This window comes from Loxodonta africana, chromosome 2, assembly GCF_030014295.1.
Source record: "Loxodonta africana isolate mLoxAfr1 chromosome 2, mLoxAfr1.hap2, whole genome shotgun sequence".
NCBI classification, from domain to species: domain Eukaryota; kingdom Metazoa; phylum Chordata; class Mammalia; order Proboscidea; family Elephantidae; genus Loxodonta; species Loxodonta africana.
Window position 1 is genome coordinate 135602189 of NC_087343.1, and position 18882 is coordinate 135621070.

At 40.5% G+C, this 18882-nt stretch overlaps 1 protein-coding gene across 2 annotated transcripts in view; it reads right to left on the reverse strand.

Moving 5' to 3' along the window:
- Positions 1 to 3713: 3713 nt before the first annotated feature.
- SNCAIP (synuclein alpha interacting protein) overlaps positions 3714 to 18882 on the reverse strand; it is a 92001-nt gene continuing 76832 nt past the window's right edge. The window contains exons 5-8 of one of the 2 annotated variants that reach the window (XM_010590427.3): positions 18766 to 18858; positions 16809 to 17877; positions 15451 to 15521; positions 3714 to 3943 (exon numbers count right to left, since the gene is read on the reverse strand). In XM_010590427.3, coding sequence (XP_010588729.2) covers positions 3859 to 3943; positions 15451 to 15521; positions 16809 to 17877; positions 18766 to 18858 — 1318 coding nt within the window. In that variant the 3' untranslated portion in view covers positions 3714 to 3858. Of the gene's footprint in view, positions 3944 to 15450; positions 15522 to 16574; positions 17878 to 18765; positions 18859 to 18882 lie in introns of those variants that run through there. The other variant, XM_010590421.3, reaches the window with a different exon arrangement.

Sequence of the window (18882 nt, forward strand, 5' to 3'; positions counted from 1 at the left end):
CACATTGGTGCAATGATAGGCTCAGGCATCACAATGATTGTGAGGATGGTGTAGGACCTGGCAGTGTTTCATTCTGTTGTACATAGGGTCACTCTGAGTTGGAACCAACTCAATCCTCCTAACAACAACAACAACATTGCTCTAGAGTTGATTTTGACTCGTAGTGACCCTATAGGTCAGGACTGAATTGCCCCATTGCATTTCCAAGGCTGTAATCTTTATGGGTTTTGGGTTTCATCTTTATGGAAGCAGACTGCCACATCTTTCTCTTGTGGAGCAGCTGGTGGGCTCAAATCGCCTATCTTTTGGTTAGCAGCCTAGTACTTAACCGCTGCACCACCAGGGCTCCTTTCATATTTACTAACCACCATTTATTTCCCAAACCTGAGGGGTGGCAGAAAGATGCTGTTGCCATCAACAAACTTACGGTCTCATTAGGGGACAGGAAACAAGCACTTGAAAACTTATGTAAAACTATACAATAATTAAAGAACAAAGAGAAATAATATCAGAGATTCCACAGGACATAAAGGCAGTGTTATTAACAAATGAGAGTTATGGGCAGCACACAGCATGGAATTAGTTTTTATGGGGGGAAATGTACGACCGTGTTGCAATGAATTCCTTATTCTTGCTTAGTTTTAAGGTGGGTTGCTGAACGCATAGCACTGAACCCATTTTGTATCATAGAATCTTCCAGGGAATTATTTAAATTTTGTGATTACTTCTAACCTGTACTATCCAGCATATTGTATTTGAATATTCACTTTGAGAAAAAAAAATTCTCAAATCTTTCTCGAAGCTACTTATCCCCATCCCCATCCCCATTCCCACCCTCGAGATGCTCATCTAGAACTTTCTTATTAGTGTTGAAGTCTTGATACTAACGTTTTATAAGAATAAATAGTGGGAATTCAACCCCTTCAGAGTGGGGAGGGTTGGGTCTCTTTGTTATCTTTTCTAAGAAACATTCTTAATTTGCTGTGGTGACCTCTGGCTATGTAAGTCCCTTTAGTAACATAAAAGATGCCAGCCTTTATAAGATGCTGACAGATGTTGTGTAGTTTTTACAATGACGTTGAGTTTCCTGCTCTGCTGCTTGTAATTAGGCACGCAGATAGAGCTCCCCTCATTCTACTGGCCCAGTGGGAGGGAGCTGGGGAGGGGACCCAAAGCTCTGCTTACAAGGAAACACACTCTTTTCTTTAACATGTAAATATGTCTTCATTTCTGTATAGAAATAAAAGCCTTTTTTTTCTTTTTCATTTAAGAACTTCTGTACAAAACCAAGACTGTGGTCAGGGAAACATCCTTTTTACTAATTTCAAGTAAATATAATTTTTCCATTTTATAAGGATTTGGACGGGAAAGGTTATGTACGGGTATGGTTTAAAAAAAACCCAGCTTTTTCAGTGTCCCAGTGCGATCATTAAACGTAGAATGCACTGTCTTGCAGTCTGGCTGATTTAAATCTGCTCAACTTTCCCATTTTATCGTTTTTTTTTTATCTTTGCTCTCTGTACCTGGTACACATATATCTGTATCTAAAATGCTAGTGTCAATAAACAATGGAATTGTCAGAGTTTTCTTGGTTGAGGTAGCATTTCTTTCTTTCAAACTCTTGAAATTTTCTCCACTACATTTAATTGGGAACTCTGTGTCTGGCTCATAAAATCTCTGCAGAAACCCCGGACCTTTCGATTTCAAATTTAAAAACACAGTCTAAGGACAAAATTGGGACCTTTGGGTGGCAGAAAGTACTTTCTGGGTCCCCTTTCTTTGCAGGCCCCACTCTGAGGTTAAGTCCCAAAGTCTGGCTCACTTGTGATTTCAGTGTCACCTTGGCACCAAGCAGAGAACAGGAACCTACATTTGACAAGTGCTTGCCCTATATTCTGTATTTGACTTCAAGCAATAGGACAGAGCAGTAAAATGTGAGGAGGCAACCAAAAAGCAAGCAGCCAAAATCAGAGCTAGGGCATCTCATCTGAAGAAAAGACAATGTGAGGAATGCAGAGCCACACACAGCACCCAGCTCTAACAAGATCACCTCACAGGACCCAAACAAGAACAGAGCATATTGGATGAAATTCATAGACTTTTGCTTTAGAAGTTGTTTGGAAGGAACCACCTAGATGTATATGCAGGCCAAACCAGTAAACCCGTTGCCACGGAGTCAATTCCAACTTATGGTGACCTCATGTATGTCAGAGCAGGGCTGTGCTCCATAGGGTTTTCAAAATCTGATTTTTAGGAAATCAATCACCAGGACTTTCTTCCAAGGTACCTGAGTGGACCTGAACCTTCAACCTTTTGGTTAGCTGCAGAGTGCATCACCCAGTGACACTTTATGTAGGCTATTCTCCCCATTTTCCAGATTTCTCAAGAAGGTAATGTCTCCTGCCCAAGATCAAAGAGTTGTCCAGAAGTAGAGCCAACACCAAACTCAAGTTTCCTGTGTGCTAGTCCAGTGCTCAGTACAGTAAGGAGATAGCATGGGGTGGTAGGGACAGTGACTCAACTTTACTAAAATCTAGTTCTGCTATTTATTTGTAGTATTGCCTTGAACATAGGACTTAACCTTTATAAAGTTTAATTTTCTAATCTATAAAAAATGGGAGTAGTAATATCTCCACATAATAGTGCCTGGTATATAAGAGGCACTCAAATAATAGGACCTTACTCTATACCTCACTGTATCTCATCATGCCTGAGTTTGTCAGATGATTCACCTATGCAAGATGACCTTCTAATTCAATGCTTTGGTCTATTTGTCCACCAGGGGTACAGGTAGCCCACATCTGAGCACAGTAACACCGCTGGTGACTGCTAATAGCATGCTGTTTTCCCTCCTACTGGTAAGAATACATTCTACTTTCAAAGTAAAACTTGACAGGCCTCTTACAGGTCATGCCAACACCTTGAAAATAAAACTCCTAAAGTTTCAACAGAAATATATTTTTACACGATTGGATGAAACCTAGTGGAACTCATTGCTTACATGGATTGAAAGACCTGCATCGACAGGGTTGTTATGAACTCGGGCTCCACACTGTCTCCTAAAGGGATTAGACAGGCCTCATAACGTGTTAAAGAGGCAGGAGAATGTGACCCAAGAATGGGCTAAATCCTTAGTTGTCATTAGTATTTTCCCATGTCAATGCTGCGACTTGAGAAGGCAGAAGGAATTGACTTTATATGCTTGTCTGATCCTTTAGTACTTAATGAAAACTATAATGTTTTCTTTGACCCCAATGGGGAAACAGCTAAACTGGGCAGTTTGTTCCCAAAATCAAATATCAGCAATCAAAATACTCTCAAAGTCCCTTAGAAATCAGAATATCACAAATTTATTAGAAGGTAGGTGCCCCAAGATTATAGGTAGCTGTTAACACATTTTATTTCCTTTGTACAAAAAGTAGAAATGACAGAAAAAACGCTCCTGACAGAAAACAATACCACTGAACTGGTCTCACTGAGGAGCTGAGCCAAAATTGCCCATATTATTTGGGGAAAGGGAAGTTCAACCACCAGTGACTACTCATGCAACTGATGAAATACAAAATGGTGTCTGTGGCTTATGCATGTCCTGTGAGTTAGCTGAACCAATGCAATCTTAAAAAACACATTTGCCCAATCATGCCTTAAACAGTATCTCTTTAAAAACAGGTTATATATACAGATATCATCCAAAAATGTTTTTTTTATATAGTCTACTATTATAAATTTAAGGCATCCTGATATTCTGTTCTTCTGCTGGTGGGGGTTTGTTCTCATGGTTTTATTTCCAAAAGGTGTAGTCTAAGAAATCTCCACTGGTGCCCAAAGGGCAGCAGTGAGAGATAATAAAAAAGTGATTTACAAGAAGAGTTCTTCTGCTTCTGGCTTAGCAATATGCTTTATGCTGTAGGATTTCTTCGTTTTTCTATTGATGTCATTATGCCTAGGAAGAGAAACCACAAGGCCAAAATTAGATAAAACTATGGTCAACTTACAAGACAATACCACTAAACAGCTCATCAAAAATGGAAATTATCCTCACACAAACCACACAGAAGTACACTTTATTCCACCAGGCAAATTATTTTCTTTTCATATAAACCACTTTTTAAACAATAAAAGCAATTGTCATATAATAATACATACTTACCGAGTACTTTTTAGACTCTGGAATCTTACTGATTGGAAACCAGGCATTCTACCATTAAGACACAAGATAGAAAATACAGTACTGCTACTCAAGTGGAAATAAGAAATATTTAAATTGTGTCTACGTGGATTCACTGATGAAACTTTTTCTTCTCCAACAAGCCTGAGTCTTAAAAGTTTAAAGAATGCTTTTTCTTTGGTTATGTGATTAGTGAGTAGTAAACCAAAAACCAAACCAAACCCAGTGCCGTCGAGTTGGTTCCAACTCATAGTGACCTGATAGGACAGAGTAGAACTGCCCCATAGAGTTTCCAAGGAGTGCCTGGCGGATTTGAACTGCTGACCCTTTGGTTAGCAGCCGCAGCACTTAACCACTATGCCACCAGGATGTTGGAAAACAATGAGTAGATAAATCAATAAGAGAAGAAACTAGGGGAAAAAAATGTTGTTTTTCCTCAATACTTGAAACCCAGTAAATCTGTGGAAAGGAGTACGAACTCAAATCTTAGAACAGCTTTGTTTTTTAAAGGAATATTCCTCTGGGCAGATACATTTATTTTCATGAGATACGAGTTCCATTTTGTGTACAAAAATTTCCTGAGGATCTATCTGTTGAAGGTGGGCAAACATACCTGTTACATTTCATTTCTTACTGCTGCTGTACCAGAGAAAAACAAAATCGTTTCTGGTTATGGTACTCACTAACATGAAGACACATCTGGGTGCAGGAGAACCCTAAGTATGGTTTTATGGCCTTAAAATCATGTTTTGTTTTGTTTTTTTTAAACAAAATCATGTAGTCTATTTCAGTGCTCCAGGAAATATTTGATCATCATCACTGCCTGAATGTTGTAATTCTTGTTTCTATTTATCCCTCTAAGTAGAACTTTACAGTATTTTGCACAGGCAAGAAAGGGAAAGGGAAGATGGTGAAAAGCTGAAAAACCTGCTTGGTCAAAAGACATTCTAGGGATTTCTAATTAAACATGGTGGATTGAATACACACATTTATCACCCCTTACTTTGAAAACAATGGAAGTAGAGAAGTAAAAAAAGCATAAACCTATATGAATAAAGGAAATGGGAGAGGGGTTGACAACAGATGAAATGCTAATAATATTTCAGAAACTGGAAGGTGGATGGACATGTGGAACTGATTTAGCAGAGCAGAAAAAACAGAAACCTAAGTCTACTGTCGGGAAATCCAACAAACTGATTTGCACCGCAAGACACGTGAATCAGAAATACCGTGTACTTCTGAGGGTAACAGTGGGTGTTGTGTGGGTTCTGAAAATAGGAAGACCATTTGTGAAATTTTTGTAAGTAGCAATTTGTTTTCCAGAATAACTCCCTGACCAGTGTAGCCAGGTGACTGTCTCTCTCCCAACTGGGAAGAAGACAGGAAGTTAACTTCCTGCAAGGCGAGAACCAGAGAGACTCTGGATTCAGCTGAATGAGGTAGCGGCTGTGGGATGAAGTGAAAATCTCCCTATGGAACCTAGTTCCCATGCCATCTCCAGTCTGTTTGAGTCCTGGATTGCTGGCAATCAGGCTTACAGGCCCAGCAGAATTTTGGAGCTTCCTTATCTTAAGGAATTGACTGGTCCAGGAGAAAAGACCTACAGATACACTTGGTGTGTCTCCCACCAAAAAAGTCTAGATCTCAGCAATCTGTGTTAAGTAAAGTCTACCGGTCAACAAGCCTCACACACACAGCCAGAGCTTCTATTCAGCTTTAATGTCTTGTTCTTTAAACATGAACAAAGGATTAGGGATTAGGGAACATTTAAGGAAAACTCTACAATGAAAGATAGAGAACAAAAGAAACAGAGAAAAGGAAGTCAACGTGAATAGAGACATGGAGGTGATAAGAACTTCAAAAAATTATATTAACGAAAAAAGAAAAAACTGAGAAAAATGTTTGTAATTCATAGTACAAAGGGTTAATCATAATATATAGAGCTACTAGAAATCAACAAAAGACTAGAATGTCAATAAAAATGAAGAAAGGATTAAATACATTACGTCTATACAATCATATGTTACTGTGAAAAAGGATGAAACAATTCTCTTTGTACTAAAAAATACTTTCAACACGTTAGGTGAAAAAAAGCAAGAAGTAAAACTGTGAGCAGAGTATGTCACTTCTTTTTTGTAAAAAAGAAGATAAAAATATACTTTTGTATTTTTGACTGTAAAAATTTTAAATAAGATTTGAATATATAACGCTATAAAAATGAACAAAGGGGAAAACAACAAGAGCAACAAAGTTCTACTGGAAACTGACATAGCAAAAATAAAAAAAAATTGGAAGGTAAAGTTCCGTAAATACCATAGAAGTAGAACTAGAAAAGGCAAAGTATGGATAAAGAAGGAAGAAAATTAAAAAAAAATCTAAGGCCAGTTCAGTAGGTCCAACATTAGAATAATAGGATTTCCAGAAATAGTGAACAGAGAAATTGGCAGGTAGAAAATTTTCAAAGACATTGTATAAAAACATTTCCAAGAATTAAAGCACATAGGTCTTCAGACTGAAAAAGCTTACAGAGTATCCACACCCTAGGAATGAAAAATAACCCATGTCATGGCAAAGAATCAAAAAATCAAAATACTGGGGGTAAAAAAATCATAGAAGCTTCAAGGAATCGGCAATCAGAGCGGCATGATGAGTCTCAACAGACACATGGAAAGCAAGAAAAAATTTAAACAATACACTCAAGATTTCAAAGCAAAATAATTTTCCAACCTATTTTTAGCATTCTATACCTAAAAAAAAAAAAAAAAATTTTTTTATACCTACTCCAAGTTGAAGATATTTTCAGACGTCACATGCATCAGCTGTGATTGATATGTATATAGTCGTAATAAATACCAAATAATGTTTTAACCTCAAAGAGTGATATAATGAAACTGAGAGGATGAGGATAAGAAGAAATATGGGTGTTTGTGTTGGAGGACAGGATGTTGGGGTGCTAAAGAAGAGCTTGACAAAACTGGGTCATTGTTAAGACCGTGGATTTTGGAGCCAGAGTGCCTGAATTCAAATCTTAGCTCTACAATTTATTATCATTATTACAGTGCAACCTTGGGCAAGGTACAGAACCTCTCTGTGCCTCAATTTCCAATTTGCAAAATTTGAATAATAGTAGTATTTACCACATATAGAATCATTGTGAAGATTAAAAGTTAGTATGTATAAAGCACCTGGAATGTTCTCTGGTATGTTACAGGTGCTTTGTGTTAAAAGAAAAAGCCAAACTAAACCCATTGCCGTCAAGTCAATTCTGACTCATAGAGACCCTACACGACAGAGTACAACTGCCCTACAGGGTTTCCAAGGAGCGCCTGGCAGATTCGAACTGCTGACCTTTTGGTTGCCAACTGTAGCACTTAACCGCTATGCCACCAGGGTTTCCTGCTTTGTGTTAATTATCATTATTTTCACCTTCCACAGTAGGATGCCAACAGATAACAGGGATAAAATCTAAAACTAAAAATCTGCATAAGCATGTTATTTAGAAATACAGAATACTAGAGAAACATCTGAAGGAAAAGCAAGTGGCTCTTTCAGGGCAGCAGGACTAGGGAGCAGGGTAGGCTGGGAGCAGGAGGCAGCCAGTTTTTGTTATAATACCAGTAGTACTGTTTGGAAATTTACCTATATCACTTTGACAAAAATAAAATATTTAAAAAGAATGGCTAGGTTGCAGTCCATCAATAATATCATTTAGAGTTTGATGGTGTAATCTAGTTTTAACATAGGTGTTAAACACAGGATGTGGCTTTAACATATGTGGTTAAAAACATTAAAAAGAACAATCTTTCTGCAGGACACACCCCAGCATGTTTAGGGACGTGTCTGTATCAGGTAAAATGTTAATTAGAGGCATTTATCCAAAAAAATCAAGATAATTCAAGTCTTTCTGAACCCCTCAATTACCTAGTCCTGAATTTCCAGTATTCAACAGAACAAAAGTGTTTGGGAATTTTGGCATGAATTATTCAGATAATTTGCTGCTCCTCAATTTCATTTTTGGATATAAAATCACATTCTGAGTGACCGAAATTGGAAAGAAGAAACAGCTTAAATTTAAATAACAGTTTCTCAAGCACTCTAACTTGCTGACTCATCTAGGCATAGATTCCATATTTCCATAGCCCATCAACATCAGACAGCAACTTACAGGATTAGTCTAAAGTGGTTTATAGGCATATTCAACATTTCCACTGGTAACCAAAGTAGGGAGACCTTGTTACTTTTCTGATCTCCTCCAGAGCTTTACTGAGAACACATCTCTAAATCCCATCTACGGAATAATGGAATTCTGGTTCAAAGTATGAAAACTTGTACTTGGGAGCAGACAAACTAAAACTCACTGTAGGTAGTCAGTCTTAGAATCAAAGGCCCAGATTTACACCAAGCATTCCCATTCGTTCTGTGCGATGAAGGGATCGGTTCCTTTGTGTTCTCATTTTTTTCCTCTCTATCTCTCCTCATCTCCAGACATTTATGAAATCCCTACCACATGACAGGAACCAAGCCAGATACTCTGGGTACAATGGGGTACAATGGTGCTACCTTATACCATTGAGGGTTACTGCTTCCATGAAGCTCAGATAACCTTTCATGGCATTTACAACGTTTTAATTGCATCCTTTTTTAATCCTCACTTGATTATGATGGCTCTGAGGGCAGGAACTGTACAGTAAAGAATTTGGCCTTTGCCCACCACTTCTGGGAGATAATCTATGTCATACCTGATAGGAGAGTCTTTGTTTAAGGGGTATTTGGCTATACTGGATCTTAGGGTGGGGCCTGCCTAGGATGTGGGTTGAAGAGACCAGAAAGATCAACCATGTTGATTTAGGGTGGGGATTTTGGGTCACATGTTATCATCCAACACAGAGACTGAGTTTGACCACATGGCCAATCAGTCACGCCTATGTAATAAAGCTTCAATAATGATTTTGGACATCAAAGCTCAGATGAGCTTCCCTGGTTGACAATACTGTGTATGTGTTGTCAAACAACCATACTATAATGGTAACACGTCCTGACTCCATGGGATAGGACAATAGAAAGTTTGAATGGGGAACCCTCCCAGACTCTGCTTTATGTATCTCCTCCTTTACCTGATCTTGATCTGAAGCCTTTCCCTGCAATAAGCTATGACCGTGAGTATAATAGCTTTCAGTGAGTTCTATGAGTCTTTCCAGTAAATTATCGAACTTGAGAGTGGTTCTGGAGACCCCACCCCCCACCCCCGAACTAACAGATGGTGTCAGAATTGAAGGCAGTGTTGCAGGGACTATGCCCTTTCAACTTTGCACTTTGGCTAATTCTGGGTGGAGACCATGCCTCATCTGACACCACAGAATGTGTAACTCAGAGCTAGAGATGCTGTTGAAATGGATGAAATGGTAATCTCGGAATGTGGCATTCAGGACGGTTTCAAGTCTGTACTGTTGGAAAAGCATATTGAGCTCAGCTCTCAGACACAGTCTTCAGTATGAGGCCAAAAAGAGAAGCAAAGAAAATGTCGGGGGAAGAGGCAGTGATGCTTCATGAAAGTTCCTGGAAACCTTCTGGGAAAAGCCTCTGTTTGGTATTTTTAAACCTCAACTGACATGGCACTTTAAAAATCTAGCCTTGAAAGAGTTTATAGACAAACCCTCCTCTTTCAATGTACAATGCCCCTGGTGGTGGCAGACACGTGGTACAAATATGACACTAAAACTATATACCCCTGTGAGGGTTACATAAAGGAGCCTTGGTGGCATAGTGGTTAAGAGCTCTGCTGCTAACCAAAAGCTCTGTGGTCTGAGCCCACCAGCCCCTCCACAGCAGAAAGATGTGGCAGTCTGCTTCTGTAAAGATTACACCCTTGGAAACCCTATAGGGCAGTTCTACTCTGTCCTACAGGGTCTCTATGAGTCAGAATCGACTCAAAGGTAATGAGTGCTCTTAGGGTTACATAATGGAAAACTGGACCGTTGGGGAGTGAGGAAAGTAGGAGAACTGAGTATTTGTTAAATTTTCTTATTGCCTTAAAACATGATTAGCAGGCTGAAAGAATACTTCTGGTGGGATGGTTGTGGTTTCCAAGGCAGGTCTTTCCTCTGTACCGTCCATCGAAAGGTCATGGGTATTCACGAGTTCCATTTTCATTTCCTGGCTTAGCAGATGAGTGCTTTACGACAGAGCATGGGGTCCTCATTACAACAGCTTTTTCTATGTCTTAACTCATTATACTCTGGTACTAAAATTTGTTTCACTGTCTTTCTGTGGCAGAATCTGCTTCCTCTTTTTCCCCTTGGGTATAAGAAGCTTTATGAAAAGAAACCTCAGTTGTGAATCTTTCTCTCATTACTCTTGGGAACTTTGCCAGATTTTATAGTTTGCTAAATTGTGTTTAGACAATCGAAGGGTCTGATTATTTTAAATATTCCCCATGACATAGGTATTTTTCTATACACACAATTTTACCTTATTAGCAGATAATTCTTCTATGCAAAAACCAATAATAAACCAAAAGTTTATTATTGCCTGCTGCAATGGCGAACTGTCACCTAATTTATGTAATCTGTGGAGTAATCTGTGGAGAAATGGTTCAAGGTTGGCGTATCCTCCCCTCCCCCAAGACATAGGCACAAAGCTGCAGTATGAAATACAGGTTTTCTTCTGCATGTAATCTGAACTCTAGGGAGGCAGAGGTAGGAGTGGGAGGGACAGGATCAAAGACGGCTTGGGGAAATACCAGGAGACAACAGGGGTGGGGGTGGAGGGGATCAGATCTGCTCTAGGCATTTCTGGAGCAGAGCCAATCACCCCAGCTACCTGGCTGACACCTTTCAACTCCTGCTGTTTAGCCCTGGACTCCAGATATTAGAAATGGAAATGCATAGAAAACATACTTCAAATCAGGGCTTAGAACTTAAAAGCATGGTTTTGGAGCAGAAACTGTAATGTCTATAATGATAAACACCAATTACTAAATACCTTTTTAGTATTAGCACTTTAACAAACTTTTTTGAACTGTTACATTGGTAAGATATACTCCAGAAATATGGAGTCAACATTATAGCCAGGTAGCTTGGTAACACACCGGTGGCTTGAGTAATTATACAGATATTGCTTCAAGATCCTTAAAAAGCATATGGATTAAAACTTAGGTAACATTTTAAAGGCCAAAAATTTAAGGCAAAGTTGAAATGTGATTATGTGCATACAGACAGTGCAATGACGGCGAGGACACATTCATTCAGCAGGATCAGGGGCTCCTTTTCGTGCCGATATTTTTCCGTCATTAATCTGAATATACTGTTCAGTGGCACTGAGGGTACGCTCTGCTTGGGAGCTCTTACCCAGGGCCTCACCTCTACCTTCCCAATGTTTTCCATATCCTTGCTCATTTTCCTGTTAAGGGTGATGTCCTGACAGTAAGGACGGAAAATCTGTGTTTGTGTTTCCTGGTGAGGGGAGGGGCCCTAAATTCTGACCTCTTGGGCACAGCAGATGACCACTGTCATACTCTCACATCACCTCAGGCCAAACAGACCACTCACTCCCTTTGAACTGGCTGTTGAACAACCTTGAAATTGATGCAAAATATTAGACTCAAGCTCTGGGCACTAGATACATAAGTCCCAGTGTGGTTAGTTCCTTGGCAGTAAAACCCACACTAATGGTATTTACTGCTTAATGAGAATGTCTTTTTAAGGAGTCTACTCTAACGCTGGTGCTGGGATTAGGGGTTTCTTGATGCTAGCCCCTCTGACAATGGTACCGTGTCGTCGGAGAGGGTGTGACTGGCCAGGGGTTAATGCCTCTGCTTGTTGGTAACTGGGATCGATGCTCACTTCATGTGTTACAGATCTCAGACTTAAACTGTGGGAAATGACTGTTTCATTGTCATTTAAAGACAAGGAATTGTAAACATTCCGTTGGAGTTGTAATAACTCAACAGCAACTCGTTCTTTGTAAGAAAAAATAAAGATAAATCTGCTAGCGATAAAGTCATCCTCTGCCATTGAAACACACTGGGAAGGCTGTTCAAAGTAATAGAGTTGAATCTAATTTTAAATGGCATTGAAAAGAAATTTAGTTTCTTTGCCATCAAGCTGTGACCAATTTAGAAAAATAAATAGCAAACAGAACCCCCTCACAGAGCTGACATTCTTTAAAATGTTATATTTATTGGCTCTACTTTTCCTTTACTAGGAAAAATAAATTTCTCAGGAACTAAAATGAGATTCCAGTGTACCCCTGGAACTGGTGTCCATTACCCTACTTTTTCCCAGAACTATTTTTTTTTTTATACTGATAGGGCCATTGAGTGGCTGTGACATCTGGAGCCAAGTCTAACTTAATAGATGGCCTACCGTGACTCTCCAAAGTTACATGGGAAATCTCTGCTACCTGAGAAAAGCCATTTGGCCTTCAAGCAAGTTCTTGGGCCAAGATCTGAAGGAATCGCTCATAGATATACCCCTGGGTTCCCTTCCTTTTTGCAGTGGGGAACCATGGACAAAATGAAGCAGGCACTAGAATAAATGAGGTGTTTTTCATGCCCACATTCCCACTCTAGTCTTAATTTCATCAAGGAATCTTTATTTCCACTAGAAAGATCCATCTTTGTTCTATTTAATGAGTGAACCAAGTCCAGTTCTCTCTCCCTCTGCATGATTATGAGCGAATCGGAGACACCTCTGCTACTTCTCAGGAGCACATGAAACTCAGTCGTGAAACTCCCTGACTCTTCTCCAGTATGAAAGAATCAAGGTTTCCACTTTTAATGGAAACATATGCCAAACTAAAATCCTAATAAGGTATAGGTTAACTTATGGGTCCACCACTCAGCTGTCAGTTTACTGTACTATGGTGGCTTGCATCTTGTTGTGATACTGGATGCTATGGCACTGGTATTTGAAATACCAGCAGGGGCACCCATGGTAGAGAGGTTTCAGTGGAGCTTCCAGACTAAGACAGACTAGGAAGAAAGGCCTGATGATCCCCTTCTGAAAATTAGCCAATAAGAGCCTTTTGGATCACAACTGGATACTGTCCAGCATAACGCTAGAAGATGAGCCCCCTAAATCGGAAGGCACTCAAAATACAGTGGCTGCAATAATGGACTCAAGCATACCAAAGTTTGTGAAGATGGCACAGGACTGGGCAAGGCTGCATTCTGTTGTACATGGGGTCACCATTAATCGTAGCTGACTTGAGAGCCAACTAACGATAACAACTTGTGTGGTCAGAAAGGGAAAGGGTCAGCATGCTTATTTAAATACAATGAATATTTTTATTTGGGAGGTTTTAAGTGTTTATTGCTGAAATTAAACTATTACTAGGTAAAGCCAGTGAATCTGTTTGGTTCAAATACTGAGCCTTCAGAAGGATTAAGCTCAGTAGGAAAATGTAACCTAGTGTCAAATATTTGAGTAGGCCCACAACCTCGTTTTTTCCTTGGATTTCTGTAATCCTATTATAGTAGATTGTTCAGCTTTGTCCCCTTGCTTGTAAAAAGACAGAATAAAATATTTCTGGCAGGAGAATATACTGAGATAGTACTTATCTTGTTCCCAGTTCCTACAGGAACCTGGAAGAAAGGAGTATTCTCCTTAACCACCCAAGGAGTTTGCCAAGTCTTTGTGCTTCTTTGCCTCAGGGTGTTGCTGGTGACTTCTGTTTTAGGACAAAAGCAGAATTTTCCAGGCACCAGAAAACATGCCCAATCTACGATGGGGAAAGAGAAGGGTATGGGGTGGGAAACCTAGGTTAGGAATAACAGAAATGGGCCTATCCCAAAGTCTGGGAAGAGAATGTGTTGTTTTAGTCTACTCCCTTTGTACCTGAGGCCAAAATTTCCTGCCCAAGTGTGGCCAAAAGCAGCCCAGATGCCTGCTTTCAGGCAACACAGATCCTGACCTAGTGGATCATAGGCGACCAGTAAAGAATGAAGCTCCAAGGTTCTTCCTTCGACGTACTGAATTAATGAGGCCCTGAGGGGCATCCCTAAAATGACTGAGATTTAATTTCCCTCCAGCCCGAGGAGAGACATGGAGTAGATTAAATCTGATTTAGTGGGGCAAAAGGGAGAGTGACATTTCTTGCACCCTAGTATTGTGAACTAGAATTCATACCCACAACACATACACTCACATACCACATACACATTCTTTTGAGGGTGTGGAAGAAAAGAGTGCTGAAATGGCATGTCATAATTTTTCTTATAAAAATGATTTGAAAGCTACCCAAACCCATGGCCATCAAGTTGATTCTGACTCATAGCGACCCTATAGGACAGGGGAGAACCGCCCCATAGGCTTTCCAAGGCTGTAAATCTTTACGGAAGCAGACAGCCACATCTTCATCCCATGGAGTGGCTGGGGGGTTTGAACTGCCGACCTTTCGGTTAGCAGCTGAGCGCTTTAACTACTGTGCCACCAGGGCTCCTATGAAAGCTACAGTCTCCTATAAAATAGGTTTGGGGGCTTAACTCTTCTGAAATAAGTCAGTCAAGAGACACTGACTCTCCCTCTGGTGCTTTCTTTTTACTGCTTCCTGTTTCTTGTATTGTCAAGGAATTGGGCATATTCCTGGAAAAGTAGAGCTATGCTGCTGGAGGACTTTGCTCAAGCAGATGCCCCAGCCATCAGGGACCTCCAAAGATGATCTTTTCTCTTTTATGTATATAGGTCCATGCATTTTGAATTATAAACATTTTGCCTTAGATAATCCCTTATTTCTTTAGTGAACACTCAGAAGACTGGCTAGTTAACTGGCACCACTGTTCATAATGCTAAGCTAGAGACATTTCCAAATGATCAGGCCTTGCTTCTCTCAAGGTCAATAGTTGATGATGGAAGGAGTTTTCAGCCTTTAATCAGCAATGAAATAAAACTCCAGCGCTGGTTCAAAGTTCTGATTCTGATTGGAGGCTGACTCATTCCACATATGACAGGAAATTTAATGTCTATACTTACTAGGTACTTGACTTCATTACAACAAAGATTGAAGGCCAAAGTCAACTAGGAAACACAGCACGTTTGTGAACTGAGTGGGTTCTTCCGCCTTCTGATGCTGGAATGAAGCCCCTCCAATGGGGCACTTGCTACCTTCCTATGGCCCGGTTAACAGTCTACGCCTGCTGCTATTCGGAGGAAGAGTTGTAATTTCCTTCTTCCTTCATGTCAATCCCTGCTCAAAGGTGCTCCAGGTCCATGACTTAAAAACGCGCGCAATTCCAAGCAAAGGCCATGGCAATGCTGGGTAACACATCCCCTGGCACCACATACCGTGCATAGTTAAGCAGATGCTCTTCAATCAGCATGTTAGAGGAAAGACTGATGCAGCTGCCGTAAGTCTCCTACAGAGGTGCAATTAAAAATCATCTGAAAACATGCAACAGGCTCAGTACATGCACAAGGCTCAATAAACATGAAGCACGCGGGAGACAGATTAAAGGACAACACTTCGTACAGACTCTAAGGGGTATGGGGAATTGTTGAGATGATTCTTTTACTACTCAGAGAACTCATTACGTTACTTAGAAAACTTTTATTCAAGAAATTTAAGTTTTGACATCCTTAACCTAATAGATCTGCTTCTTCTGGGCACAAATGTGACTTTTACAGTTAAAACAAATGCATGGTAAAGTTCTTTATAACAAGGATAATCCATTGTGGAAACTGACGTGCACTGAAAAAAACTGCTGTTCAATTAATTAGAGAGATATTACCTAAAACTTGAGTTTGGTACCTCAGAAAGCCCTTAAACCTCACTATAATGGGATTTTAACCTTATAGCAAATAATAAACTATGCAGGCTATGACTCTCCACTAGGCGGTTTATATGGTAGATATTCTGGGTCATTTCATCCCACAAAGACAGTTTCGCATTTTAGCTGCTATACTGTTTTTTGATGGCATGGTGCTCACAGAGCACACAAAGAATGTTGCCTAAAAAGATGTTCGTAGCACTTATTCACTGGATGTAAGCCACAGATTATAGGGCATGGTTTTCCAATAAGTGCAATTATAAAATATAGCTCATGGCAGACTCTCCCATCCCTCTGTATTGGCAAACACTTCAGACTTCTATAGTTTTCTGATCAACACTTGGAGGCCTGTATTTTAAAATGCCAGTGTAGAGGGCCCTGTGGTGTATTCATTCAAAGGTCATTCCAAAGTTGAGTGATTAAGACTTAAGAAAGAGCATTTCTATTTATATGCTTTTTAACTGGGCTTAAGAATAAACTATTCAGTCACACGAAGAGAACAAACTCTTCCTGACGCAGAATCAGTGCCAAAGAAGGGCCTGTCTCACACTGACTGGTAGTTTAATCTTGTAGAAATGCCTCCCAGTCTAGAACCTCTAACACTCAAGGATCAAGCCAGACAGGTAAATCAAGGGGCTGGAATATCATCTGTGATTTATTTACCTTTCTCTCTTATTTTCCAAAGGAAGAACAAAGGGTATATATTCTAACTTGATATGTCTTATTAGAAACATGGGAATTTGGCTTTTTGTGCATCCCTATGGAGTTTTCTGGGGATTCCCTTAAGATGGCACCGGTCAACAATGTCTAGTGCTAGAAATTACAGCATAATCAATTCAAGGGGGAAAAAAAGGAGAGTCTCCAAGCAGTACTCACTGTCTTATTCTTTCCTTTGCTAGCCAAGCTCATGGGATTTCCCTTGGTGTCTGTTGTCTTCTTTCCAAGTGAGGTCAAGGGAGGGGTAGAGATCTTTAGCTGGTTGGCTGCCTGATAGTTATTGTTATTGTTCTGGTTGCCACTGAGTGTCTCCATGATGGATCGGAAGGTTCCAAAAGGCCTTTTCAGCTGATCCCCTGATTCGCTACTCGTAGAGGTCCGCTGGGGGGTCCTGCCCCTATCTCTGTCCTTTTCTCCATTAAGTTCGAGGTTAGTTTGCTCCATCTGCACCACAGGCTCTTCAAAGGTAACTCTGAGTTTCAAGTTCTGAGATGTTCGGCGCTTGGAAGATGGAGATTTGAGGGCACTCTTGGGACTTGTGGCAACTTTTTGGGCAGCAGTGCTGTCAGGGCTGGGCTGAGTGGAGTCTCCAGGGGGCTGGTTTGGGGGAGTATTCCCGGAGCCTGGATACTGGGATTCCAAGTCTGGTTCACTGCTCTCTGAGGTGGGAGAAGGGCTATGGCCATCCAGGGATTTGGAGGCTTTGATACTAAAAGGAAACCTGCGTCCTGATGCCAAGGTGTGCTTCTTTATCATCAAGTGTAAGCTTTCTGCACTGTCCATACTCTCCACACTTTCCACAATAGGCTGTGGCCGGGGCCTCTCAGCCTTTTTCACAGGCGTGGTCTTGGGCTCCTCGGAATGGTTAGAGTCTGTATCAGACTCACTCAGTGACCTCTGCATTAGCTGCCGCAGCCTAGCTAACTTCAGTTCCCTCTTCTCTGGAGGAATCTTTTTTGAATTTCTAGAGGATGCCTGAGCATCCTGGAATTCCAAGGACAACTTTTCTTGAGTGCAGACATTCTCTGAGATTTCTTTTCCCAATAACTGGCGTAGGATTTTATCAGAATCTTCATCTTTTGCTTTGGCCCTAGCTCGGCTGGATGCAGACAGGCTTCCAAGAACCCGAATGCCCTCTTGGACTCCTGGTTTGCTTTTGGCTATAGATTCATCCTCTGCATCTGGAGGCTTCCACTGGGATTTTCTGGAGGTTGGTGAGGACGGTGAACTGCAAAGAGGAAGAAGGACATATAAGATGATTCCTTACTTGGTTATCATGACTTGGCGACAAGTCACTGCATGGCTTTTACCACCACTAGTAACTTACCAATCACTAATAATGGAATAAGAATAAATCTACTACCGTTGAATCGATTCCAACTCTTAGCGACACTGTAGTACAGAGTAGAACTACCCTACAGGGTTTTCAAGGCCATAAATCTTTATAGGAGCAGACTGACACATCTTTCTCCCAGAGCAGCTGGTGGGTTCAAACCTTTAGGTTACCAGCCAAGATCTTAACCACTGTGCCACCAGGGCTCCTGGAATAAGAATAGTCACAATATCTTTTCAAAGTAATGTGCAAACACTCCATAGTGGCAACCATAAGCAACTGTAGCATGTCTCGTATCTTATGCCGCTAGAATGACTACTAAATTTGTCTATTGTTTTACTGTTTACACATCAATTTTGAATGGATTTTTCTCAATTTTAAATGGATCTTCATCAACTTTATGAATTTATATCCTTATTCCCATTTCATAGACGAAGAAATGAAAGCCTCAGCCTTTTCCACTGGTAATCTCATTTCTATTCCTCTTTACAAGAAACCCTGGTGGTATAGTGGTTAAGTGCTACAGCTGCTAACCAAAAAGGCTGGCAGTTCAAACCTACCAAGTGCACCTTGGAAACTCTATGGGGCAGTTCTACACTGTTCTACAGGGCCGCTATGAGTCAGAATGGACTCGACAGCAATGGGTTTGGTTTTGCTCTACTCCTCCTTATACGAATAAAATGTTTTCTGCTGCCATCCTCTTAAAAGACATTAAAAGAAACTTAGAAGATTCAGAGATTTGAGATACTCAAAAACTGTAGACACCAACATTCCTGTTATTACCTGGGGGAGGAAGGGAGTGATTTGCCCTCTGATCTCTGGGCTTCGAGAAGTTGTTGGAGTTGGTTCTGTAGTGTGACACGCTCCACTGTCTGTCTGGGGGGCAAAACACATAAACTT